The sequence below is a fragment of the Crinia signifera genome, chromosome 9, assembly GCF_055691185.1.
Source record: "Crinia signifera chromosome 9, ASM5569118v1, whole genome shotgun sequence".
In the NCBI taxonomy this organism is placed as follows: domain Eukaryota; kingdom Metazoa; phylum Chordata; class Amphibia; order Anura; family Myobatrachidae; genus Crinia; species Crinia signifera.
Window position 1 is genome coordinate 72,083,870 of NC_139225.1, and position 23,378 is coordinate 72,107,247.

Below are 23,378 nucleotides of genomic sequence, written 5' to 3' on the forward strand. Positions count from 1 at the left end.
ACTGCGAGTATATGCAGCGAACAATCTGAATCAGGCCATATATTGTAAACTAATGAGGAGGAGAGGGATCCTGGTGTCACTATGTCAGGTGACGTATAGGCAGGTAAGCAATGTAACAAAGCAATGAGGAAGGCAAGTCAGGTGTTCGGTTGCATATATTGGTAAATACTATATTGTGAAGCAAGCAATAGAATGCTGTCTGTATTGTATAGTACATTTTGCATAGGGTGCCAAAGAGCCTTACACCGGCCCTGTGCGCATGCGCAGGTCACCAGGAACATGCCCCCAGCACCCGGGGACATATCCAGTGCACATGCGCAAATCACTTGGAAATGTCCTGGACTACAATGCACGCCATGGTTTGTATTCTTTAGTTTGGATCAATCTGCAGTGAGATACAGGGGCCTATTTATCATTTAATATTTGCGGCTAATTCCCCAAGAACATCCAGCACCCGGGGACATATCCTGTAAGCTTGCAGCAGGGCCCTCCTACCTCCAAGTCTGTCTGTTGTTACCCAGTTTGTCTTATCACTGTCTACAATTGTAAAGCGCAACAGAATCTGCTGCGCTATATAAGAAACTGTAAATAAATAATAAATATCCAGTGCACATGCGCAAATCCTTGTCTAACCATTTTGCCCAGGTAAAAAAAATGGGATCCGGTCTCTACAGTAGGTCGACCCTATTCGTATACGACATGCATTAGGTCGATCACTGAAGGTTGACAGGGCTTAGGTTGACATCTGAAATAGGTCGACATGGCTAAGGTCGACAGGGTTGGAAGGTCGACACAATAATTAGCTTCACAATTTGAAGGTCAACAGTCAAAAGGTCGACATGAGTTTTTCACGGTTTCCTTTTTGAGCCGACATGTGCCGACAGGCGGTATTTCATGCCACTATGGCATGAAAATGTCGACCTTTTGACTGTCAACCTTCCCATTGTTGACCTAATGCTTGTGTCGACCTTCCAACCCTGTCGATCCTTAGCCATGTCAACCCATTTCAGGTGTCGACCTATGCCCTGCCAACCATCATTGGTCGACCCAATGCATGTCGACCTAAATAGGTTTGACCCAATGACCCATACCCATAGTCAAATATTGCCCACTTGCCCCCTCACATCCCTGTGTTATAAAATAAATGTGTGATGAGGTGACAGCATTATTGTGTTGCTTTGTTTAAAATATGTGCTTGCCCCCGAACAAGTTATCATTTATTAATATTCCAATAGATGAGAATAGCTTAGTAAATGCCGGGAATATTTTCTGCCTCCTCTATGAAGCCGCAAACAGCCCAGCGCCCGTCCTACTGACAGTCACTGCAGCCTTTCTCCAGCGCGCACTAAGTGGGGACACACTCTCTGTAGCAGCTGTGCGCATGTGCGGAATATACTGCCAGGGAGAGGGGACAGAAGGGGCTGCAGGCAGAAGACTTGGGAGTAGTGGGAGACAGTGCGGGGAATAGCTGTTACTATACAGACACTATCTGACTCCATGTGAATAAGTATATCCATGTGAATAAGGAACAGCAGAAGGCATCTGGATGTGTCAGAGAGGGATGACAGTGAGATGGAATCACGACACCACTGATGGGGGTAAGGACACCAGGAATGCGGCACCCACAGATCTGGAGGAACATTGACATATAAGGCAGAGAGAGAGAGAGAGAGAGAGAGAGAGAGAGAGAGAGAGGCAGGGAAAGGACAGGAGAGAGAGAGAGGCAGGGGACGGAGAGCGGCGGCTGGTGCACGCTGGCAGGACAGGGGAGAGGAGATCGGTGGATACAACATTACAGCAGCAGGACTTTCAGATGTCACTGGGGACCCTCCGGGGGTCGCTCATCTCAGGAGGCTCCGAAGGGACCCGAGCTGACAGGTAACAGGGAATGGATGCGGCTGTCTGTGGTACCTGGGAGAGTTTGCGGGCTGTTTCTCTACAGCTGTGGTAGAACTAAAAGTAGCAGCATGCCTTTACCAGCAGCGGAGACTCTGAGACCGAGCAACTCAAACACGTCATGGTATATAACAATAATAATGATAATAATAATTTATACATACTGGGCAGCCGGGGACCTGCACTGACACCGCGGATGGAGGACTGGAGTCTGCCTGGTCCTATGGGCACAGGTATCGGGAGCCCGTGCAGCGGAGCGGGGGTACAACGATATTGTGGTAGTGCATACAGTACAAGTTAACATTTTGGGATAACAATTACACATGTATAACTTGTGGTCAGGTACATTTACAGACCATGCACTAACTACTGTATTTATTCTTTTTCTGATGATACGTGATTAGCAGTATTCAGCGTCTTGTCCTGCTAGTTTAGACGGTACTCACGTGTCCAGTAAATGTGTACATCCACCCTATATTTGGCTTTACCCTATCACTAACTGCACCCTATAACTTGCAGCTCCCTTTCAGGTGCCTTATTGCATCGCATGGCACTACTTAAGGCATGCGATGCGATTGTAACCGATTTTGAGCCTTTCCTGGGAGGAGTGTAAAATGTTAATATCGCATTGCATGCCTTAACTAGTGGCATGCGATGCGATTATACCCGATAATACATTGTACAGACACCCTGATGCCTGATTACAATGTTAAATGGACCCCCATACCCGATTTTTAATTGTACACCCACCCTGATGGGTGATTACTATGTAAAATGCCCCCCCCCCCTTGTTAACGCTACCCCAGTATCGACGCCAAACCGAAGCGTGGCGAGCGCAGCGAGGGGCGGCGGTACGCGTTCTCTGACCCCCACTATCCACGTCGGCGTGGAGTTGATTTTATATAGTGTGGCGAGCGTAGCGAGCCACCGAGCCCTAGGGTGGCGAGCGGACGCGCATTACTTCAAAGGTATTACGCGTCCCCGCGCGGGGCTCGTTGCGCTCGCCACGCTTCGGGCTCGGGGGCTCGCTGCGCTCGCCACACTATATAATATCAACTCCACGCCGACGTGGATAGAGGGGGTATGAAACGGTCGGAGGACACGTACCGCCGCCCCTCGCAGGCTCGCGGCGCTCGCCGTGCTTCGGCTTTGCGTTGATACTGGGGTGGCATTAACAATGGGGGGCCATTTAACATAGTAATCACCCATCAGGGGAGGTGTACAATCAAAAATCGGGTCCAATCGCGTTGCATCGCATGCGATATGATTGTATGCAATGCGATGTAACGCAATTTTTTAACGTGCAATGAAAATCAGTCTGGGGGGCATTTAACATAAGAATCAGGCATCTGGGTGCCTGTGCGATTAAAAATCGGGTCCAATCGCGTCGCATCGCATGCGATATGATTGTATGCAATGCGATGCAACGCGATTTTTTAAAGTGCAATGAAAAAATCGGGTGTCCGGAAAATACACAAGTACCATATATATATATATATATATATATGTTGATATATATATATATGTTGCGGAAGAATTGCTGCACTCAAAGGGTCTTGTAAACAATCTTTTTCTTTGTATTTGAAGCAAGTAATGCAGACATCATACAAGTCAATGTGCAGTATTCAATGCCGGTGCGAGCGGCCGGCGAGGGGGTTAAACTGCGAGGATCACAGAAAACCAGTGATCCTCGCAGTTTAACCCCCGCGCCGGCCGCTCGCACTATGCAACGTTCCGGGGGAATCCTCGCAGTCACAGAACTGCGAGGATTCCCCTAAACTGCGAGAGCCGCGGCTAGTGCAGCAAACTCGCTGTAATTAGCCTCGGCTCTCGCAGCTTTTGGAGGCACATTCGCAAATTCCCCCTCGCTCAAAAAACGGAGCGAGGGGGAATTTGCGAATGAGGGGGGGTCAGTTGAATACTGACAGGGTGAGCGGTGACTGCGAGCAAAAAGTCCTGCTCGCAGTCACCGCTCGCCCACGGCATTGAATATATGCCAATTACTTCAAAAGCATGGGTTAGTGCCCCGACGTTTCAATGCCGATGTAGGCATTTTTATCAAGGGCCCATGTTGTTATCAATAAATGCCTTTATTGATAACAACAAATACAAAGAAAAAGATTGTTTACAAGACCCTTTGAGTGCCGCAACTCTTCTGCAACTTGTAACTATTCTGTTGGGGGCACCTGGGCAAAATACAGCAAAGTAAGGAGAGTGCCTGATCAACAAGCCTCATATATATATATATATATATATATATATATATATATATATATATATATATATATATATCATTATTATGATGAATAATAGTAATACTATGCATGTGATCTTTTCATCCTTGTGTGAATTTTTTGTTTTAAATTATAAAAGAAGGTTTTATGACCAAAAAAAAAAGAAGGCTTTGTTTGAAGTATAATATGTTCCTTCCTTCTCCCGGAATCCCTGTCCCCATCCAAGTTATACTCTGAGGCATCTCTGGTATAAATTGTTTACATGTACTGTAGCTGCAGTCACTTGGTGCCATGATTATACTGTACCACCAATGTTGTTAGAAATGTAAAATGATGGACAGACCTGTAATAAAACAGGAGAGATGCTACTTCCCACACACCATACATTTCTCTTTTTAATAAAAACAATATTTTTCTGTAATTTTCAAAATGAATGGATGGATTAAGCCTTGATGATACTGTGATTAGATTAAAGATTATGTATAAAGTGTGTGTGTGTGTGTGTGTGTGTGTGTGCACATGTGTATGTGTGTGTGTGTGTGTGTGTGTACGTGCCCAGAAAAACATAATAAAATCCTAACTACATGCAAACCCTTATATACAGCTCAGGTTATGGAAATTAGTTAATTTATTTATTATGAGGTTTAGCCACTACTTATAAATGTTTATAGGCATTTAACAAAGGTACTTGTGATTATTGCAGGTGGCTTCAGTGATCACAAACCACACGGCTGCATGCCAGAAGAGCAACAGAGGTTGAGGGAACTTGGTTAACAAGCATAGGCTATTTCTGGTTCTACAGTCTTTCATCTAGGACTGTCCAGTACAGAGTCATAAGTTAAAGTAAAGGTGCCCATACACTAGTAAGATTTATCTTCAGATCTGACTGGTTGGAACAAAAACATGGTTATGGATGAGTGACAGTTTGTCAGGTTTCCAGCATTTCCAAGCAAATGGTCAACTGTCATTTGCTCTCATCCATAACCATGTTTTTGTTCCAACCAGCCAGATCTGAAGATAAATCTGCATGTGTATGGCCACCTTAAGAAATGATATGGAACTGCAGGTTGCTGAGATTTACCTCATAGCATTGCAGGAAGAACTTCTCAGCATGCAGTAGCAGATATGGTACCTGTTACAAATGTTTATTAGAGAAAAAAAATATTATTAATATGCAAAAGTGTGAAATTAACTGTCTGATGCCAGCCAGACAATTACAAGTACACAGATAGGTGATGTTATAGGTACTGTATATTTAAATCCTGAAAGTCCTGTTTCTCTTAGAAGTATCCTGCAAAGGGTCATGGCAGTGTGTAATACAATGACACTATAAATATTTGGGTATACAGTCATGTTATTTCCAACTGCATTGTCTCATTTTAGATTTTTGTTATGTCCAGAATGTAAAGGTACAATAGAATTGGATACTGCCATTGGGTCACCAGCAGAATGGTCGACAGTCATTAGGTCGACACCATTAGCTCAACATGCATTTAGGTCGACATGAGTCTAGGTCAACATTCAGGAAGTTCGACATGAGTCTATGTCGACAGGGTCATTAGGTCGACATGGAGTTTTTAAAAAAGAAAATTGAGCCGACATGTCCAGACAGGCAGTATTTCATGCCCTACCATCCACTAGGGCGTGGTGGGAGAATAAAATAGTGTGTCCGAAGCATGACGAGCGCAGCGAGCCATGCCAGAGGACGCGGTGCTACGTTTCTGTGTTGACAATTGGGACAAAAAAAAGTGTAAAAACTCTGTCGACATTTTCACTGTCGACCTAACCAATGTCGACCTAATGACCCTGTCAACCTAACCCATGTTGACATAGACTCACGTCGACCTTCCTGCATGTTGACCTAGACTGGTGTCGACCTAATGACTGTCGACCAATATTGTGGTGACCTAATGATCCATACCCAATAGAATGATAGAACATTCTGCAACATAAATAAATAGTATGTTATTGGCCATCATTTAGATAGGAATAAACTCATCTTAAATATGCAAATGTACACCTGGAAAAATAATTGTAGGGGTTGCAATGCACATTTTTTTCATGCATGGAGAATATTGCTTTATTTTGCATGTAGCACGCAAATACATGGCAGCTTCATTTATGCACTGTGCTTGGAATCCCCTTTCTCCCAACTCTAATATCTGTCTGCACATTTAGAATTTCACCATGAGAAAAAAAGGAAATGTATAACAGGCAATGTAATGTAAGTTACCAGCTGTGGAATTACTAATAGAGGTTATACAAAAGCCCAGCGCTGCAGCTCATTAGTAAGTTACTAAACCTTCCCACAAAAGAGACATTACTAAATATAGAGCCAAGCGTATCTCCTGGGCATAGATAAGAAAATATATATTAATGAATCAATATTATTATTATTATTATAAGCTTTTATTATAGGGTGCCACAAAGTTCTGCAGCAAAGTACAGAGCAAGAGATACAAATAGGGTAGATGCAGTTACAGAATTACAGGGTAATCAGCTTATTTATATATCCATAATTACAAGTGTATTATTTAGATTGGCTGAGCTGATGGGAAGAAGGGTGAAACAACAGGAGGGAGGGCCCTGCTAGTGAGAGATTACATTTTAAAGGAGAGACTACTTGCAAAGGCACATACTCACTGTACAAAAAGTGAATCAAACTAAAGCCCCCCATACACGGTCCGTTAATCGGATCCGTTGTGTGCTTAAACAGCACACATCGGATCGGATCGCATCCCTAGTGCATGCAGTGTGCATGCACTGCGATCCGATCCGATGTATAGCTAGTACAAAAAGTATGTGCAGCACATACTTTTTGTACCGTACTATGTGATGCGCGGGAGCGCGCAACGCATAGTACAGAATGGAGCCATACACAACGGACCGTGTATGGGCTCCTTTATATTAATCCTTTGAGTGCCAAGGGAATGTGTAAAAATACATGCGAAAATTCATCATAATGACCCGCAGGGTGAAATGTAACTGGGTGAGAAATTCAGAAAGTGAGATATTTGGTAAGAAATCTAAAAAAAAATTAAAAAGCGGCAATCATTTACACTTCAAAATAAAACTGGTTTTGCAGTGTAAATGATTGCCGCTAAGCTATAGATATATAGCTACTGGCTAAGCACAATAAAAATAGTTTTCCATGAAATAAGAGTATGTGTAAACTTTATCCCACAAACTATCATAATAGTATCATAAAGCATTCAGAATACGCACTCCTATTCCATTTATGTGATGGTTTCTTTGACTTAATAAATGAAGGTACAAAGTAATAGAGATAGTAGAGGTGGGAAGTTCTAGAGTCAGATATATGGTGAAGATGTGGACATCCATTGCTGTTGGGTGTTTTTTGATAGTACTCAAGTTACAATATCATTCAATACCCAATTAGCCTCTCAGGTGTAGACATTCAGTAAATCATTTATATTTCAACTAAATGCATTTTCTTTTGTCAATTCTGGAATTCCTGTGGTTTGTCTCTTGTTCTGACAGCTGTTCACAGGGATCTCACGCGTACCTATGCTCAATGAGCCATGTGAAATCTCCACTGAGACTCTGTTGGTTATTTCCATACTGTAGGTTCCAATTCTGAGGATAAAAGGGGACTTCCAGGATCCTCCATGAAATGCTTATCAACATGAACATGGGATCAAAAGACAGCAACAGTGTTTGTGACCAGTTTCCTGTCCAGTACAATAACTTTGCCACTTCAGAGAAATGCCGTTCTACTGAAATTCCAGCACCCCCTCCGCCACCACCTCCAGTGATATCACTGCCTGAACCGCCTAGTGGTCTGCTTCAGAAATGCACCCCAAAGCAACGGTCACGCTTAAGGAACTTTAACTGGGAGGCTATACCTCCAGAGAAAGTTAAGGGCCGATGTAGTCTGTGGAGTCTAGAAACATCGCACGGAGAACTGAATATCGATACTAGAACGATGGAGGAGCTATTTGGAAAGCGGGAAGAAGTCCAGCAAAGACATTGTAGTCCACGTAGGTCCATTTCATTAGGAGATGCCCATATGAATAAGGTACAGTAATAGTGAACAAAACCTAATACATCTATCTATCTATATAACTAATCTATCTATTTATCTATCTATTATCACCTAATAATAAATAATTATGGCATATACTGTAGATATTAACATGTGTGTATTAGTCTTTGGTTAGTTAAGATATTTCCACTCCCTCAACAATTCTAAGCCCATACTCTAGTGTTCTCATGATGTATCATACATTTCATTACTACTTTGATGGCACTATTTAAAGATTTTAAGGGGTTTGTGGCTAGACAGTGTGCATTTTGACAGCTGTTGAAAGTTGGGATCATGTTCAGCAATTTCCACCTGCCTAAAAGTTACAATATACTGTACAACACTCACTAATATATAGTAAGGTTTTAGTTAGAGCAGTTATTTTCAACCTTTTTACCTTGCGGCACACTAAGTATGATTTTAAAATGTCAAGGCACACCATGAGATCCCCAGAGGGCAAAACACATTGGCCCCCACAGGAAAAAAAAAACTATTGGACCCCATATGAAAAACAATCCCACTAGTCCCCACAGTTAACAAAAATAAAATACATTGGCCCTTTACATGAAATGAAGAGACCAGTAAATAACAGTTGAACTGGTGGTGGTTGTAAACTGGTTTGGGCATCTCTAGATCTGGGGGCACACTTGAGAACAGCTCAAGGCACACTAGTGTGCCATGGCACAGTGGGGCAGATGTATTAAGCCTTAACAAGAGATAAATGCAAGTGTGATAAGGAGAGATAAACGTCCAGCCAATCAGCTCCTTACTGACTTTTTTCAAACACAGCCTGTAACATGGCAGTTAGCAGGTGATTGGCTGGACGTTTATCTCTCTTTATCACCCTATCATTTATCTCTTGTTAAGACTTAATACATCTGCCCCAATGATTGAAAAACACTGAGTTAGAGTATAATCACCAAGGCCAATATCGCACACATAGGCAATATTTGACATAATTTGGTCACATTTATTAACATACCCAACATAACAATGATCCTGGGTCATTTCATGAAAATGTCCTTTTCGTGTAACGGTTGTTAACAGTTTCCATGACCGGCTTTGCATAAAGATTAAAGAATGCAGTATCATCTGCCACACAAACAACATTTACTTTGCACAAAATACTCAAAAGTTATGCTCAAAAAAATATATTTCACATGATCTGTTTAGTCAAAAATGTAACGTTTGTTACCCTGGAAAGACCCTCATATTTTGATATAAATAATTTTCCATATCAGAATTGCTTGGGGAATATTTCGGGCACATATTTTTATATTTGTAATTTACTAATGCGAAATAACGTTAGTATTTTGTATTTTACGACCGTAACAACCTGTCGTATCCGTATTTTTACAAAAATACAAATGAATACGCCATCGTTAGAATACGCCTTGAATTTTACATTACTCCAATCTAATTTAGAAATTTACTATAAAGTCGGATTTCAAATACGAATCTCAAAAATAGGACACCATTGTAAATTATGCTCCGGAATACGAATGTGTAAATGAAATACAAAATCCGAATACGACTGAGACATAGTTGTATTCTTAGTAGATTTTGCCCAGTGTGTGTGGGAGGGGCGTGTCTCACTCTATTGGGTGGGGGTGTTTATATAACTTTAGTTTGTGGAAAGCATTACAGTGGGGTAGTTTGGAAAAATTAGTGAGGCAATAATAACAAACAAGATATGTTTAACCTAAACATTTCACCTGTCTCATGCCCCTTTCCCACTGCAGCCTTAAAACGGTATTTTGCCGATTTTTGAGGGCAAAATACCGTTTAAGGCTGCAGTGGGAAAGCGCCAGAGTTGAATTACCGTTTAAAGTTAAACGGTATTTCAACCCGTTTTCAAAGCAGAGTTTTACACGGTAATCTACCGTTTAAGAGGCAATGGGAATGCATCTTAAACGGTAGAGATGATGGCTGATTTTTTCAGCCATCATCTCCGTGTGTGTACGCTGCCGGGCTGAAAGATTAACCACTTTCAGCCCGGCGGTACGCCCCGCTGCCGCCGCCCCCCCCCCCGGCGTTTATACTCACTTGTCCACGCTGCCCCGCTGTGTCCGGCTGGCTGCTGCTGCGGCTGGATGCCGTTAGCGACGCTGGTCCGGCCACATGCCCCGCCTCCCTCCGTCCTGCTCCACACGGAGCAGCACTGGCCACCAATGTTTTTTTTTTGTAAGCCAGTAATATATAGATTGCTGGCACATGCCAGCAATCTATATATTTCTGGAACCACTGGGCACCAATGTAAAACGTAAGCCAGTAATATATAGATTGCTGGCACATGCCAGCAATCTATATATTTCTGGAACCACTGGGCACCAATGTAAAACGTAAGCCAGTAATATATAGATTGCTGGCACATGCCAGCAATCTATATATTTCTGGAACCACTGGGCACCAATGATAAATCTAAGCCAGTAATATATAGATTGCTGGCACATGCCAGCAATCTATATATTTCTGGAACCACTGGGCACCAATGATAAACCTAAGCCAGTAATATATAGATTGCTGGCACATGCCAGCAATCTATATATTTCTGGAACCACTGGGCACCAATGTAAAACGTAAGCCAGTAATATATAGATTGCTGGCACATGCCAGCAATCTATATATTTCTGGAACCACTGGGCACCAATGATAAATCTAAGCCAGTAATATATAGATTGCTGGCACATGCCAGCAATCTATATATTTCTGGAACCACTGGGCACCAATGATAAACCTAAGCCAGTAATATATAGATTGCTGGCACATGCCAGCAATCTATATATTTCTGGAACCACTGGGCACCAATGTAAAACGTAAGCCAGTAATATATAGATTGCTGGCACATGCCAGCAATCTATATATTTCTGGAACCACTGGGCACCAATGATAAATCTAAGCCAGTAATATATAGATTGCTGGCACATGCCAGCAATCTATATATTTCTGGAACCACTGGGCACCAACGACAATCATAAGCCAGTAATATATAGATTGCTGGCACATGCCAGCAATCTATATATTTCTGGAACCACTGGGCACCAATGATTTAGTTATTAGGCAGTAATATATACATAGCTGGCACTGGCCAGCAATGTACATATTACTGTCCACCATGGGTTAAATTGAGCCGACATATAGCACAAATGTCGATGGCTGCGGGATTTGTACGCACCACTGGCCCCTCCCCCACCTTTTATTATGTGAAAACAACTGTGGGTGTGCACCTTTTTATCCCTGAAAAGCCCATTAAAGTCACAGGCACTCATTTGTGTTGTAAAAACGTTTTGAAGAGCTAAAACGTTTTACCTGCAATGGGAATGGTACTTAAATGGCATTTAAAACTGTAATCTGCTGCAGTGGGAATGCTAAATACCGTTTAAGATTACCTGTAACTTAAAACGGGTCTGCAGTGGGAAAGCAGCATCACTGAATTCCAGTCCTCTGCTGTCAGTCACTCTTTACTTACAGATGTGTCTCTATACACCTAGCACCTATATGTCATATGGCAGGTGATGCCCAGCATGTTGTGATGCTCTAAGAGGAGAAGCATAATATATTGCTGTTTACATTTTGCATCCTATTGGCATCACAGGTGCAGCAGAAAATACTGTTGTATAATAAGTGCACTAGAAATGTTGGGCTGCAACTTTAACAGAACAGGAATTAGTTTTAAACATATTCAAAGCACAACCAAACTTGGTGTTAGAAAAATAAACATAAGACTCAATAGCACATAGATATATAAATGTCACACATCAAATTAGCCAGTGCAAGCCAGCAATGTATATGTTGTTTTGTCCCTCCGTTATTTTTTTTAAATGTATGAGACGTACAGTATGCAGAGACACCCTGCACCTGGCACATCGAGAGGGGCTATTTGGGGTGACTTGAGCAACTGTGTGTGAGGACAAACCATCTGTAAAGGTCCATACACACTGGGCGACTATGCCCAGCATGTATGGACAGGGATGATCGCATTCATCGCTGGGGGGGGGGGGGGAACCGCTCAGTGCATACACACTGAGCAGCTTTCCCCCTGCCCGGTGCCGACAGCGCGGGGGCAGATGGCTTTGCATAGCGCAGTGCTATGCAAAGCCATCCTTACAGCCGCTCATGTGCTGGTATAACCAGCACATGAGCGGCTTTTCCGGCGATGATGCGGAGTTCGCAGCAGCACTGACCGCTCATCGCTGGGGCATACACACTTGGTGGCTTTGAGCTGAAAGCTGCTCAAACCTGCTGTTTTGAGCGACTTTTAGCTCAAATTCGCCCAGCGTGTATGTGCCTCAAGCATCCCGATCAGTGAATATGTGGTGAGTAGTAGCGTGTGGCTGGGGAAGGAAGGGTAAGTTTAGGCACTAATGGGGGGACTTAGGGTTAGGCTGTGAAGAGGAGGTGGTTAGGGATAGGCTAAGGGGAGGGTGGGGGTAGGTTTACACATGTAGAAGAGGGGGGTAAGGGTCAGGCTGCGTGGTTGGAGCTTAGGTTTAGGCTCTAGCGGGGAGGGATAGCAGGGGGGGGGGTTAGGCTGTAGGGGTGGGAGGATTAGGGTTAGGCTGCTAAAAGTGATAAATTGGATAGTGATAAACAACCAGCCAATCAGCTCCTACCTGTCTTTTTTCAAACCCAGGAGAGCCCACTCCTGCAGCACAGCTCAGCCTGGAACATTTCCGGGCATACCACCAAAGTGTTTACTATATTGCAATGAGCAAGGCTGTTTATTACTAAGCCGAATAATATAACTGTTTTGCTTATACTTAACTAAGTTCCCCATTCTGACTCACTCCACAGCAGGGATGTTAGGAGGTAGGATCTTCTCTCACACAGTAGATACTAAGGGGGAGATGTGCAGTGTTATAGCATCATGTGCTGAGCCGCTATAGCTCTTCCTGCTTTGCCTGTTTGTGGGGGAGTGAAAACTGCCCTCCAGCGATCCCTGTCTGAGCCCACATTGCATTACATGCAACCTGTGTGGAGTTTGTATATTCTCCCAGTGCTTGTGTGGCTCCGGTTGCACCGGTTTCCTCCCACAATCCAAACATGTACTGGTAGGTTAATTGGTTCCCAACAAAATTAACCCTAGAATGTCTGTGTGTACATGTACATGTGGAAGGGAATATAGATTGTAAGCTCCACTGGGGCAGGGACTGATGTGCAACTATTCTCTGTAACGCGCTGCGGAATATGTGTGTAAATAACTGTTAATAATTAGCATATTGTCTCTCCTCCCGGCTGGCTCCACTGGGCATCTGTAGGATCTTGCAAACCTCAGAAGATCTTTTGTGCAGCCCACAAGCCGCCGCAGACACTAAAGTGCATGTAAATGGGGCAACAACACCTGCGGCTGGCATGGGAAGCGGTCATCTATTAGAATGAACTTAGGTCTACAGTCATTAGGTCGACCCCACTAGGTCGACTGGCAGGAAGGTTGACCTGACTTAAGGTCGACATGGGCCAAGGTCGACATGAATTAAGGTCGAATTTGCATAAAGGTCGACATGAGGAAGGTCGACTGGTCATAATGTCGACATGGGGTTTTTCACTGTTTTTTGAGCCGACATGTGCCGACAGGCGGTATTTCATGCCCTACCATCCACTAGGGCGTGGAGGAGGTTATTAAAGCTGTGGCGAGCGAAGCGAGCCACCGTGCCCGATGCATCGCGAGCGAAGCGAGCATTGCGAGGGTCCGATTCTCATTGCCAACTGTGTCCATGTCGACTGTGTCGACATTCGGATAAAAAACAGTGAAAACCCCATGTCGACCGTATGACCAGTCGACCTTCCTCATGTCGACCTTTATGCAAATTCGACCTTAAGTCATGTCGACCTTGGCCCATGTCGACCTTAAATCAGGTCGACCTTCCAGCCAGTCGACCTAATGGGGTCGACCTAATGACTGTAGACCTAAGTTCATTCTGACAGATGTACTTATTCCGGCTGGCATTTGGGGGTGGGTCTGTTTTCTAGGAGTTTCCGGAAAATGCAGGCGTGCCCAAGCGTTTTCAGGGAAGGCGTGTGACATCAGCTCTGGCCCCGTACAGCCTGTTTCTATTGCACTGGCCGAGTAGGTCCTGGGTTATGCACAGATTGCACACACTTGAAAAATCATTTGATGGTGAGCGAGTTGAGAATGGATTTTCAGCTATTCGCCAATATGCGCTATATCCTAAGCCTTGGATGGTGGAGTGCAGGAGTGCAAATTAGCAGAGAGGTCTGAATAACCCCCATTGTTGGCAACATCGGTGCACTGTCTATGGTATAGAATACATAATAATATTAGTAATAATAATAGTACTAATTAATATCAGTATTACTAAAAGTAGGCTCTTGCTGGGTGGAATAAGAGTGCATTATCATGTCACGCCGTAAAACAGCAATAATGATCTTTCTTCTCCTGTGGGAATATAAGCAGAAAAATAAGATTCTAAAATATTCCCACAAAATCGTATAATAGGCACGATCAATGGAAGTAGTAAGCTTCAGCAGAAACTCCATTACAAGCTGCTAGATCATACATGCCGACTTTGGCACACTCCTTTCCGGGAGAAGCCCGGAGAGGACGGAGTGAAAGGGCGGGGGCGGGTAGAGGCTTCGTTTTGGGGGCGGGGCACGGGTGATGTCATCAAGCCCCGCCCCCATGACGGGCTGAAGCCTCAATTTGCGGTCCGTGGGTGGGGGGAGGGGCTAAAAATGCCGCGAAATGCCGCGAATTGCGTCATTTAGCCCCGCCCCCTCCCCGCGGACCCGCGAAAGTAATAGTTTTTAGACCGCGGGGAGAGGGGGAGCCGGGGCTGTTGGGAAATGCGGGAGACTTGCCCCCCTTCCCGGGGGACCGGGAGGGGGACCCGATTTGCGGGACCCTCCCGGCCATTCCGGGAGGGTAGGCAAGTATGTGCTAGATAATGCTGGCAACTGCCATCATCCTCAATATGTATCAGGGGTGGTTGATAACATTAGTGACTCACTATCAGTGGTGCCGATAGGATGGGGGGGGGGGTACTAATTACCTGGGCCCAGGTCTGATGGAGGGGCCAGTGCGTCCCTTGTTACTTGGCGGCAGCAGCAGCAGCTCTTTTCAACCCAGCACATGCTTCTAAGTCAGGGCTGGGCAACACCGGCCCTCCAGATGTTAATGAACTACACATCCCAAGATGCTTTGCATTAGTTTTGCTATGTGGCCATGCTGAAACTGATGCAAGGCATGCTGGGATATGTAGTTCATCAACATCTGGAGGGCCGGTGTTGCCCAGCCCTGTTCTAAGTGCTCTGCTGCAGTGTGGCCAGGGAGGTGCTTAATTACTATTTTCTCTAAGGGTACATGGCCACGGTACCCTGAAATGTACCGGGCCCGGTCAGGCTATCTAGGTGTGCAGCATATCAGGAAGGTAGAGAATAGAAACTCCTACAGCTCTGCATCAACCCAGCAATTGAACTCATATTGTGTTGACCCCACCCCCGCTTCCCTCCCCATTTCACCTGCCCAAGGGAAGGAAGGCACTTATGTCAGATGGGATCAGATCTGCATATGTAGTGTGACCTGTGTTGGTCTCGCCCCTGTGCGCATATTATCATGATGCCGGGCAGGTGGGCCAGGCAACCTGCACTGGGAAATGCAGTCTTGAGGATGCTCTGGGTAGCTCGAAAGATTTCAGGATGTATCCATTCCTGGCAATCTGGTAGCTAGAGGTCAGGGCCTTGGGACAGCGATGGTACCATATCTACTGTAGATCCTTCTTAGTTATGACCTTGGGTGTTTGCTCAACTTTTCAGTAGCCACAAACAGGATTCTAATGTCAAATATTCATATGCATTGTAAAAAGTAAAGCTAGCACAAACATAGCTATTTTGGCCAATTTAGATAAAATTCTGCCACCCACAGATATAGGCCCTCAATCTGGTTGATTTGGTAAGCTGTGATGCTTGCAGCTTACCGACTCCTGGAGAGGCCACCCCGGTGAAAACACAGCCCCCCCCCTATGATGATTTGGGATCATTTGGTCTACAGCATGATGGTCGACAGTCAATAGGTCGACATGGGAGAAGGTCGATATGGGCCTAGGTCGACACGAGAAAAGGTCGACTTGGTTATCGGTCAAAAGGTCATTAGTTCGACATGTCGTTAGTTCGACAGGTCATTAGTTCGACCATGTCTAGGTCGACAGTCAAAAGGTCGACATGGGGTTTTCACAGGTTTTTTTTTACCTGAATGTCAACACAGTCGATATGGACACAGTTTAAAGTGCACCGCATACCCTCGCATCGCTCGCTACGCTCGAGGTGCATTGGGCACGCTATTTTATTCTCCCACCACGCCCTAGTGGATGGTAGGGCATGAAATACCGCCTGTTGGCACAATTTGGCCCAAAGAACAGTGAAAAACCCCATGACGACCTTTTGACTGTCACCCTAGACACTGTCAAACTAATGACCTGTCGAACTAATGACCTTTTGACCTAGAACCATGTTGACCTTTTCCCATGTCGACCTAGACCCATGTCGACCTTTTCCGGAAAATGCAGGCGTGCCCAAGCGTTTTCAGGGAAGGCGTGTGACATCAGCTCTGGCCCCGTACAGCCTGTTTCTATTGCACTGGCCGAGTAGGTCCTGGGTTATGCACAGATTGCACACACTTGAAAAATCATTTGATGGTGAGCGAGTTGAGAATGGATTTTCAGCTATTCGCCAATATGCGCTATATCCTAAGCCTTGGATGGTGGAGTGCAGGAGTGCAAATTAGCAGAGAGGTCTGAATAACCCCCATTGTTGGCAACATCGGTGCACTGTCTATGGTATAGAATACATAATAATAGTAGTAATAATAATAGTACTAATTAATATCAGTATTACTAAAAGTAGGCTCTTGCTGGGTGGAATAAGAGTGCATTATCATGTCACGCCGTAAAACAGCAATAATGATCTTTCTTCTCCTGTGGGAATATAAGCAGAAAAATAAGATTCTAAAATATTCCCACAAAATCGTATAATAGGCACGATCAATGGAAGTAGTAAGCTTCAGCAGAAACTCCATTACAAGCTGCTAGATCATACATGCCGACTTTGGCACACTCCTTTCCGGGAGAAGCCCGGAGAGGACGGAGTGAAAGGGCGGGGGCGGGTAGAGGCTTCGTTTTGGGGGCGGGGCACGGGTGATGTCATCAAGCCCCGCCCCCATGACGGGCTGAAGCCTCAATTTGCGGTCCGTGGGTGGGGGGAGGGGCTAAAAATGCCGCGAAATGCCGCGAATTGCGTCATTTAGCCCCGCCCCCTCCCCGCGGACCCGCGAAAGTAATAGTTTTTAGACCGCGGGGAGAGGGGGAGCCGGGGCTGTTGGGAAATGCGGGAGACTTGCCCCCCTTCCCGGGGGACCGGGAGGGGGACCCGATTTGCGGGACCCTCCCGGCCATTCCGGGAGGGTAGGCAAGTATGTGCTAGATAATGCTGGCAACTGCCATCATCCTCAATATGTATCAGGGGTGGTTGATAACATTAGTGACTCACTATCAGTGGTGCCGATAGGATGGGGGGGGGGGTACTAATTACCTGGGCCCAGGTCTGATGGAGGGGCCAGTGCGTCCCTTGTTACTTGGCGGCAGCAGCAGCAGCTCTTTTCAACCCAGCACATGCTTCTAAGTCAGGGCTGGGCAACACCGGCCCTCCAGATGTTAATGAACTACACATCCCAAGATGCTTTGCATTAGTTTTGCTATGTGGCCATGCTGAAACTGATGCAAGGCATGCTGGGATATGTAGTTCATCAACATCTGGAGGGCCGGTGTTGCCCAGCCCTGTTCTAAGTGCTCTGCTGCAGTGTGGCCAGGGAGGTGCTTAATTACTATTTTCTCTAAGGGTACATGGCCACGGTACCCTGAAATGTACCGGGCCCGGTCAGGCTATCTAGGTGTGCAGCATATCAGGAAGGTAGAGAATAGAAACTCCTACAGCTCTGCATCAACCCAGCAATTGAACTCATATTGTGTTGACCCCACCCCCGCTTCCCTCCCCATTTCACCTGCCCAAGGGAAGGAAGGCACTTATGTCAGATGGGATCAGATCTGCATATGTAGTGTGACCTGTGTTGGTCTCGCCCCTGTGCGCATATTATCATGATGCCGGGCAGGTGGGCCAGGCAACCTGCACTGGGAAATGCAGTCTTGAGGATGCTCTGGGTAGCTCGAAAGATTTCAGGATGTATCCATTCCTGGCAATCTGGTAGCTAGAGGTCAGGGCCTTGGGACAGCGATGGTACCATATCTACTGTAGATCCTTCTTAGTTATGACCTTGGGTGTTTGCTCAACTTTTCAGTAGCCACAAACAGGATTCTAATGTCAAATATTCATATGCATTGTAAAAAGTAAAGCTAGCACAAACATAGCTATTTTGGCCAATTTAGATAAAATTCTGCCACCCACAGATATAGGCCCTCAATCTGGTTGATTTGGTAAGCTGTGATGCTTGCAGCTTACCGACTCCTGGAGAGGCCACCCCGGTGAAAACACAGCCCCCCCCCTATGATGATTTGGGATCATTTGGTCTACAGCATGATGGTCGACAGTCAATAGGTCGACATGGGAGAAGGTCGATATGGGCCTAGGTCGACATGAGAAAAGGTCGACTTGGTTATCGGTCAAAAGGTCATTAGTTCGACATGTCGTTAGTTCGACAGGTCATTAGTTCGACCATGTCTAGGTCGACAGTCAAAAGGTCGACATGGGGTTTTCACAGGTTTTTTTTTACCTGAATGTCAACACAGTCGATATGGACACAGTTTAAAGTGCACCGCATACCCTCGCATCGCTCGCTACGCTCGAGGTGCATTGGGCACGCTATTTTATTCTCCCACCACGCCCTAGTGGATGGTAGGGCATGAAATACCGCCTGTTGGCACAATTTGGCCCAAAGAACAGTGAAAAACCCCATGACGACCTTTTGACTGTCACCCTAGACACTGTCAAACTAATGACCTGTCGAACTAATGACCTTTTGACCTAGAACCATGTTGACCTTTTCCCATGTCGACCTAGACCCATGTCGACCTTTTCCCATGTCAACCTAATGGTGTCGACCTAATGACTGTCGACCATCATGCTGTAGACCAAATGACCGCATCCCCTTATGATATCCCCTCGCAACCCTGCGGGGGATGTGTTCTGAAAACGGAATGCAGTTAGTATCCCGGTGGTCAGAATCCCGGTGGTTGAAATCCCGACGCCGAAATCCCGGCACTTTGTCCCTCTATGGGTGTCGTGGAGAATAAATTAGTGTGCCAAGCATAGCGAGGCACCGGGCCTGCTGTGTGGCGAGCACATCGAGCCTGCAAGGGGGGGGGGGGGCGATCCACGCCTCCCCCTTGTCTGGATTCCGGCGTCGGGATTTTGACCGCCGGATTTCCGACCTCCGGGATTTCATAATGATTCCCTGGAAACATATCCCCACGCATTTGCCCGCAGCAGGAGGAATCATTCGATGGTCGCCGACTATGGAATGATGTCTCCTGGACTCGCAATTATAAGTCAGTGGAGACTAAATTTGCGTATGCGAGGACAAAGACAGGGCGGGCGGCAGACGTCGACACACTCAATCACGGCCGCATTTACATGGGAATGTCCAGAGTATGCATGGGGATGCCCATGAAACGCTGGACTTTTCCATGGCCCCCTGCCTCCCCATCCCATCCCCTGCCCCCCTGTGTGAGAGCCACGTCAACTATGCAGGTCGGTGAAGATGGCCGCACAGAAGCCCTGCACATGTGCATATGGGAATATGAGCAGGGCAGAAACATGGGTCCCCGGCGTGTCCGTACTGGATTAGAATCGGCCCCATAGTGCCTAATGAACAAATGCCTGACTCGTTTGAATATTTCATCAATGCGGGGACATGCACATCATTTAATAGTGAGCCACAAGTGGCCTAAGCATGCTCCAAACCAAGTCTAAGTACACCACAGGTATTACCAAGGTAATTATAGCAGGTTGCAAAAGATTGTAGTGAATAAACCCTTTAATCCCATAAATGCTCTCTGCAGTGCACTAAATGAAACGTTTCATTATGGTACATGTGCCACATACTCTGCCCATATTTGCCACATTCTTTCTTGCTGAAGTAATATCATTCTATGCTGTTAACCAAGTTATTAACGGAAAGTACAGAGGCGTGATTTGTCTTCTTTTTCAAACACATTCTTTATTATTACATTTCATATAGGTGCAACCAAATTAAGGCTGTGGAGGGCCCAGACTTAAAACAGGTGGGCCCTAAGGTTAAAAAAACGCGGTGCAGGCAGATGGCGTGGGTGGCAGTCATGTGGTGCGAGTGGGCAGTGGAGTCGGAAGGCGGTGGAGGTAGGATACCCCTCTTGCTCCCTCTTCCACGTTATCTGCTGCGGTTGGGTCCTGTCTCTGTCTGTGCAGCCTGTGCATCAGCCACTCCCAATGCAGGCTGCAGCTCCACAGTCAGCCGTCACAGCCCAGCTCAGCTCCACAGTGCCGGCTGCTGTGATGGCTGTCATTGGATAGAGCAGTGCTGGCTGCGGTGATGGCTGTCAATGGATAGAGCAGTGCCGGCTGCTGTGATGGCTGTCATTGGATAGAGCAGTGCCGGCTGCGGTGATGGCTGTCATTGGATAGAGCAGTGCCGGCTGCGGTGATGGATCGCTATCACAGTTCTGATTTGTGCCAATTGAAGGGGGCCCTTTCAGAGAGGGGGAGCAGGGGTACTGACCCCCAGAGACCCTTTTTTTGGCTATGGGTGCAACAAGAAGCAGTAAAACATAGCAGAGTTGATTAAATACATAGCCAATATATCAATATATTACAGAAATGCTCTATATATGAAATAAGGAAATCAGTACCACAATTATGTGAGACAGCCTGCCTGATTCTGGGCCTCATTTAATCTGCATGCAATGTCAATGGTCACATAGGGCCTAATTCCCACCTGGTCCGGTGCTGCTAATATTTGGAGCCCTGTGATCAGGGGAAGCGGTCATCTATTAGAATGAACTTAGGTCTACAGTCATTAGGTCGACCCCACTAGGTCGACTGGCAGGAAGGTCGACCTGACTTAAGGTCGACATGGGCCAAGGTCAACATGACTTATGGTCGAATTTGCATAAAGGTCGACATGAGGAAGGTCGACTGGTCATAAGGTCGATATGGGTTTTTCACTGTTTTTTGAGCCGACATGTGCCGACAGGCGGTATTTCATGCCCTACCATCCACTAGGGCGTGGTGGGAGAATAAAATAGTGTGCCGAGCGCAGCGAGGCACCGTGCCCGAAGCATGGCGAGCGCAGCGAGCGATGCGAGGGTCCGATTCTCATTGCCAACTGTGTCCATGTCGACTGTGTCGACATTCGGATAAAAAAACAGTGAAAAACCCATGTCGACCTTATGACCAGTCGACCTTCCTCATGTCGACCTTTATGCAAATTCGACCTTAAGTCATGTCGACCTTGGCCCATGTCGACCTTAAGTCAGGTCGACCTTCCTGCCAGTCGACCTAGTGGGGTCGACCTAATGACTGTAGACCTAAGTTCATTCTGACAGATGTCCCGATTCCTGTGATCAGGTATACGCTGCCCCGCTCCATGCAAGCCCGCGATTTGCTTAGCACAGCTTGCAAAAATTAGCTTGATCGTTGAATAGCTGCAAATCCATTCGAAAAATCTTTTCACCATTGAATGATTTTTCCTGTGTACAGTCTGTGGGTAGTCCAGGACTTGGTGGCAGCAATAGAAACAGGCTGATCGGGGCCGGAGCTGACGTCACACGTCTTCTCCACAAATGGCCAAGCACGCCTGCATTTTCCCTACACTCCCAGAAAATGGGTAATTACCACCCCCAAATGCCACCTTTCTGTCAATCACTTTGCATAGGTCAGCGATAAAAAAAATTATGGCCCTTATTCTGATCGGTGCGGAAATTCCCGCATGCGGACGGACCGCCGATGTTGATCGTCTGCACATGTGCAGAGGTCACTCTGCGCATGTGCAGGCGATTTCGCCGCACGGATTCTTTATACGCCGCACAGGGGGCGTAGAGGGGCGTGAGGGGCTACTTAGCCTCATTACCCTATGCATACGCCCCGCGTTTCATGGGCGTTCCCATGCAAACGCGGGGCGTATGCATGGTAATGAGGCCGTGACGCGTGGGTACGGGGCGGGCATCTGACATCGCCGGATGTCAGCTGCCCGCCCCTATACATGATTTCACACGGACAAGTGTCCGTGTGGTCTTGTGTTGCGGAACCTGGTGGAGCGTGCGGCCCTGCATTCGATGTTCGGCGACCATCGAATGCAGGGGCTGCTCCCACCATGGAGGAGGCGTATCCCCGTCCAATTTCATGCGGATCGCCACATATCCGCATACGGACGGCAGGTGGCGATCCGTATGGAAGGCGGGGATTCGCCTGCACGGTTGCGGCCGCATATTCTGATCGGGCCGCACCGATCAGAATAAGGGCCTATGTTATGGCAGGATGTCCTAGCGCATTCATACTACGGGCCGTACGCATGTGCAGTCTATCGATAATGCCCTGGCCTGCATGTTTGCAGGATGGCCTAGCGCATTCATACTATGGACCGTACGCATGTGCAGTCTATCGATAATGCCCTGGCCTGCATGTTTGCAGGATGGCCTAGCGCATTCATACTACAGGCCGTACGCATGTGCAGTCTATCGATAATGCCCCGGCCTGCGTGTTTGCAGGATGGCCTAGCGCATTCATACTACGGGCCGTACGCATGTGCAGTCTATCGATAATGCCCCGGCCTGCGTGTTTGCAGGATGGCCTAGCGCATTCATACTACAGGCCGTACGCATGTGCAGTCTATCGATAATGCCCCGGCCTGCGTGTTTGCAGGATGGCCTAGCGCAGGGGTGTCAAACTCAAATTCATCGGGGGCCGCATCAGCAGTTTGGTCACCCTCAAAGGGCCGGTTGTATCTGTAGGTCCCCCTGTATAATTATAATGCCATGACGACCACAGGCTGCTCCCCCTGTATAATATAATAAAAGTAATGCCATGACACAAATGATTATACAGGAGGAGCAGCCTGTGGTGTCATGGCATTATTATTATACACGGGGAGACCTCAGGAAACAGCAGATATATATATATTTTTTTTTGTGAGTGTGATCCTCATCCTCACTTCTTTTCTCCGTCTGTCCTGCAGCTGCTGCGGCTTCCAGCTTTTCTTCACT

The 23,378-nt window shown here is 46.4% G+C and overlaps 1 protein-coding gene across 2 annotated transcripts in view; it reads left to right on the forward strand.

The window, feature by feature from the left end:
- Positions 1 to 1,414: 1,414 nt before the first annotated feature.
- LOC146035640 (uncharacterized) overlaps positions 1,415 to 23,378 on the forward strand; it is a 97,477-nt gene continuing 75,513 nt past the window's right edge. Inside the window, exons 1-2 of one of the 2 annotated variants that reach the window (XM_083159213.1) lie at positions 1,415 to 1,878; positions 7,719 to 8,169. In XM_083159213.1, the coding sequence (XP_083015339.1) occupies positions 7,765 to 8,169 (405 nt within the window). In that variant the 5' untranslated portion in view covers positions 1,415 to 1,878; positions 7,719 to 7,764. The remainder of the gene's footprint in view (positions 1,879 to 7,718; positions 8,170 to 23,378) is intronic. The other variant, XM_083159214.1, reaches the window with a different exon arrangement.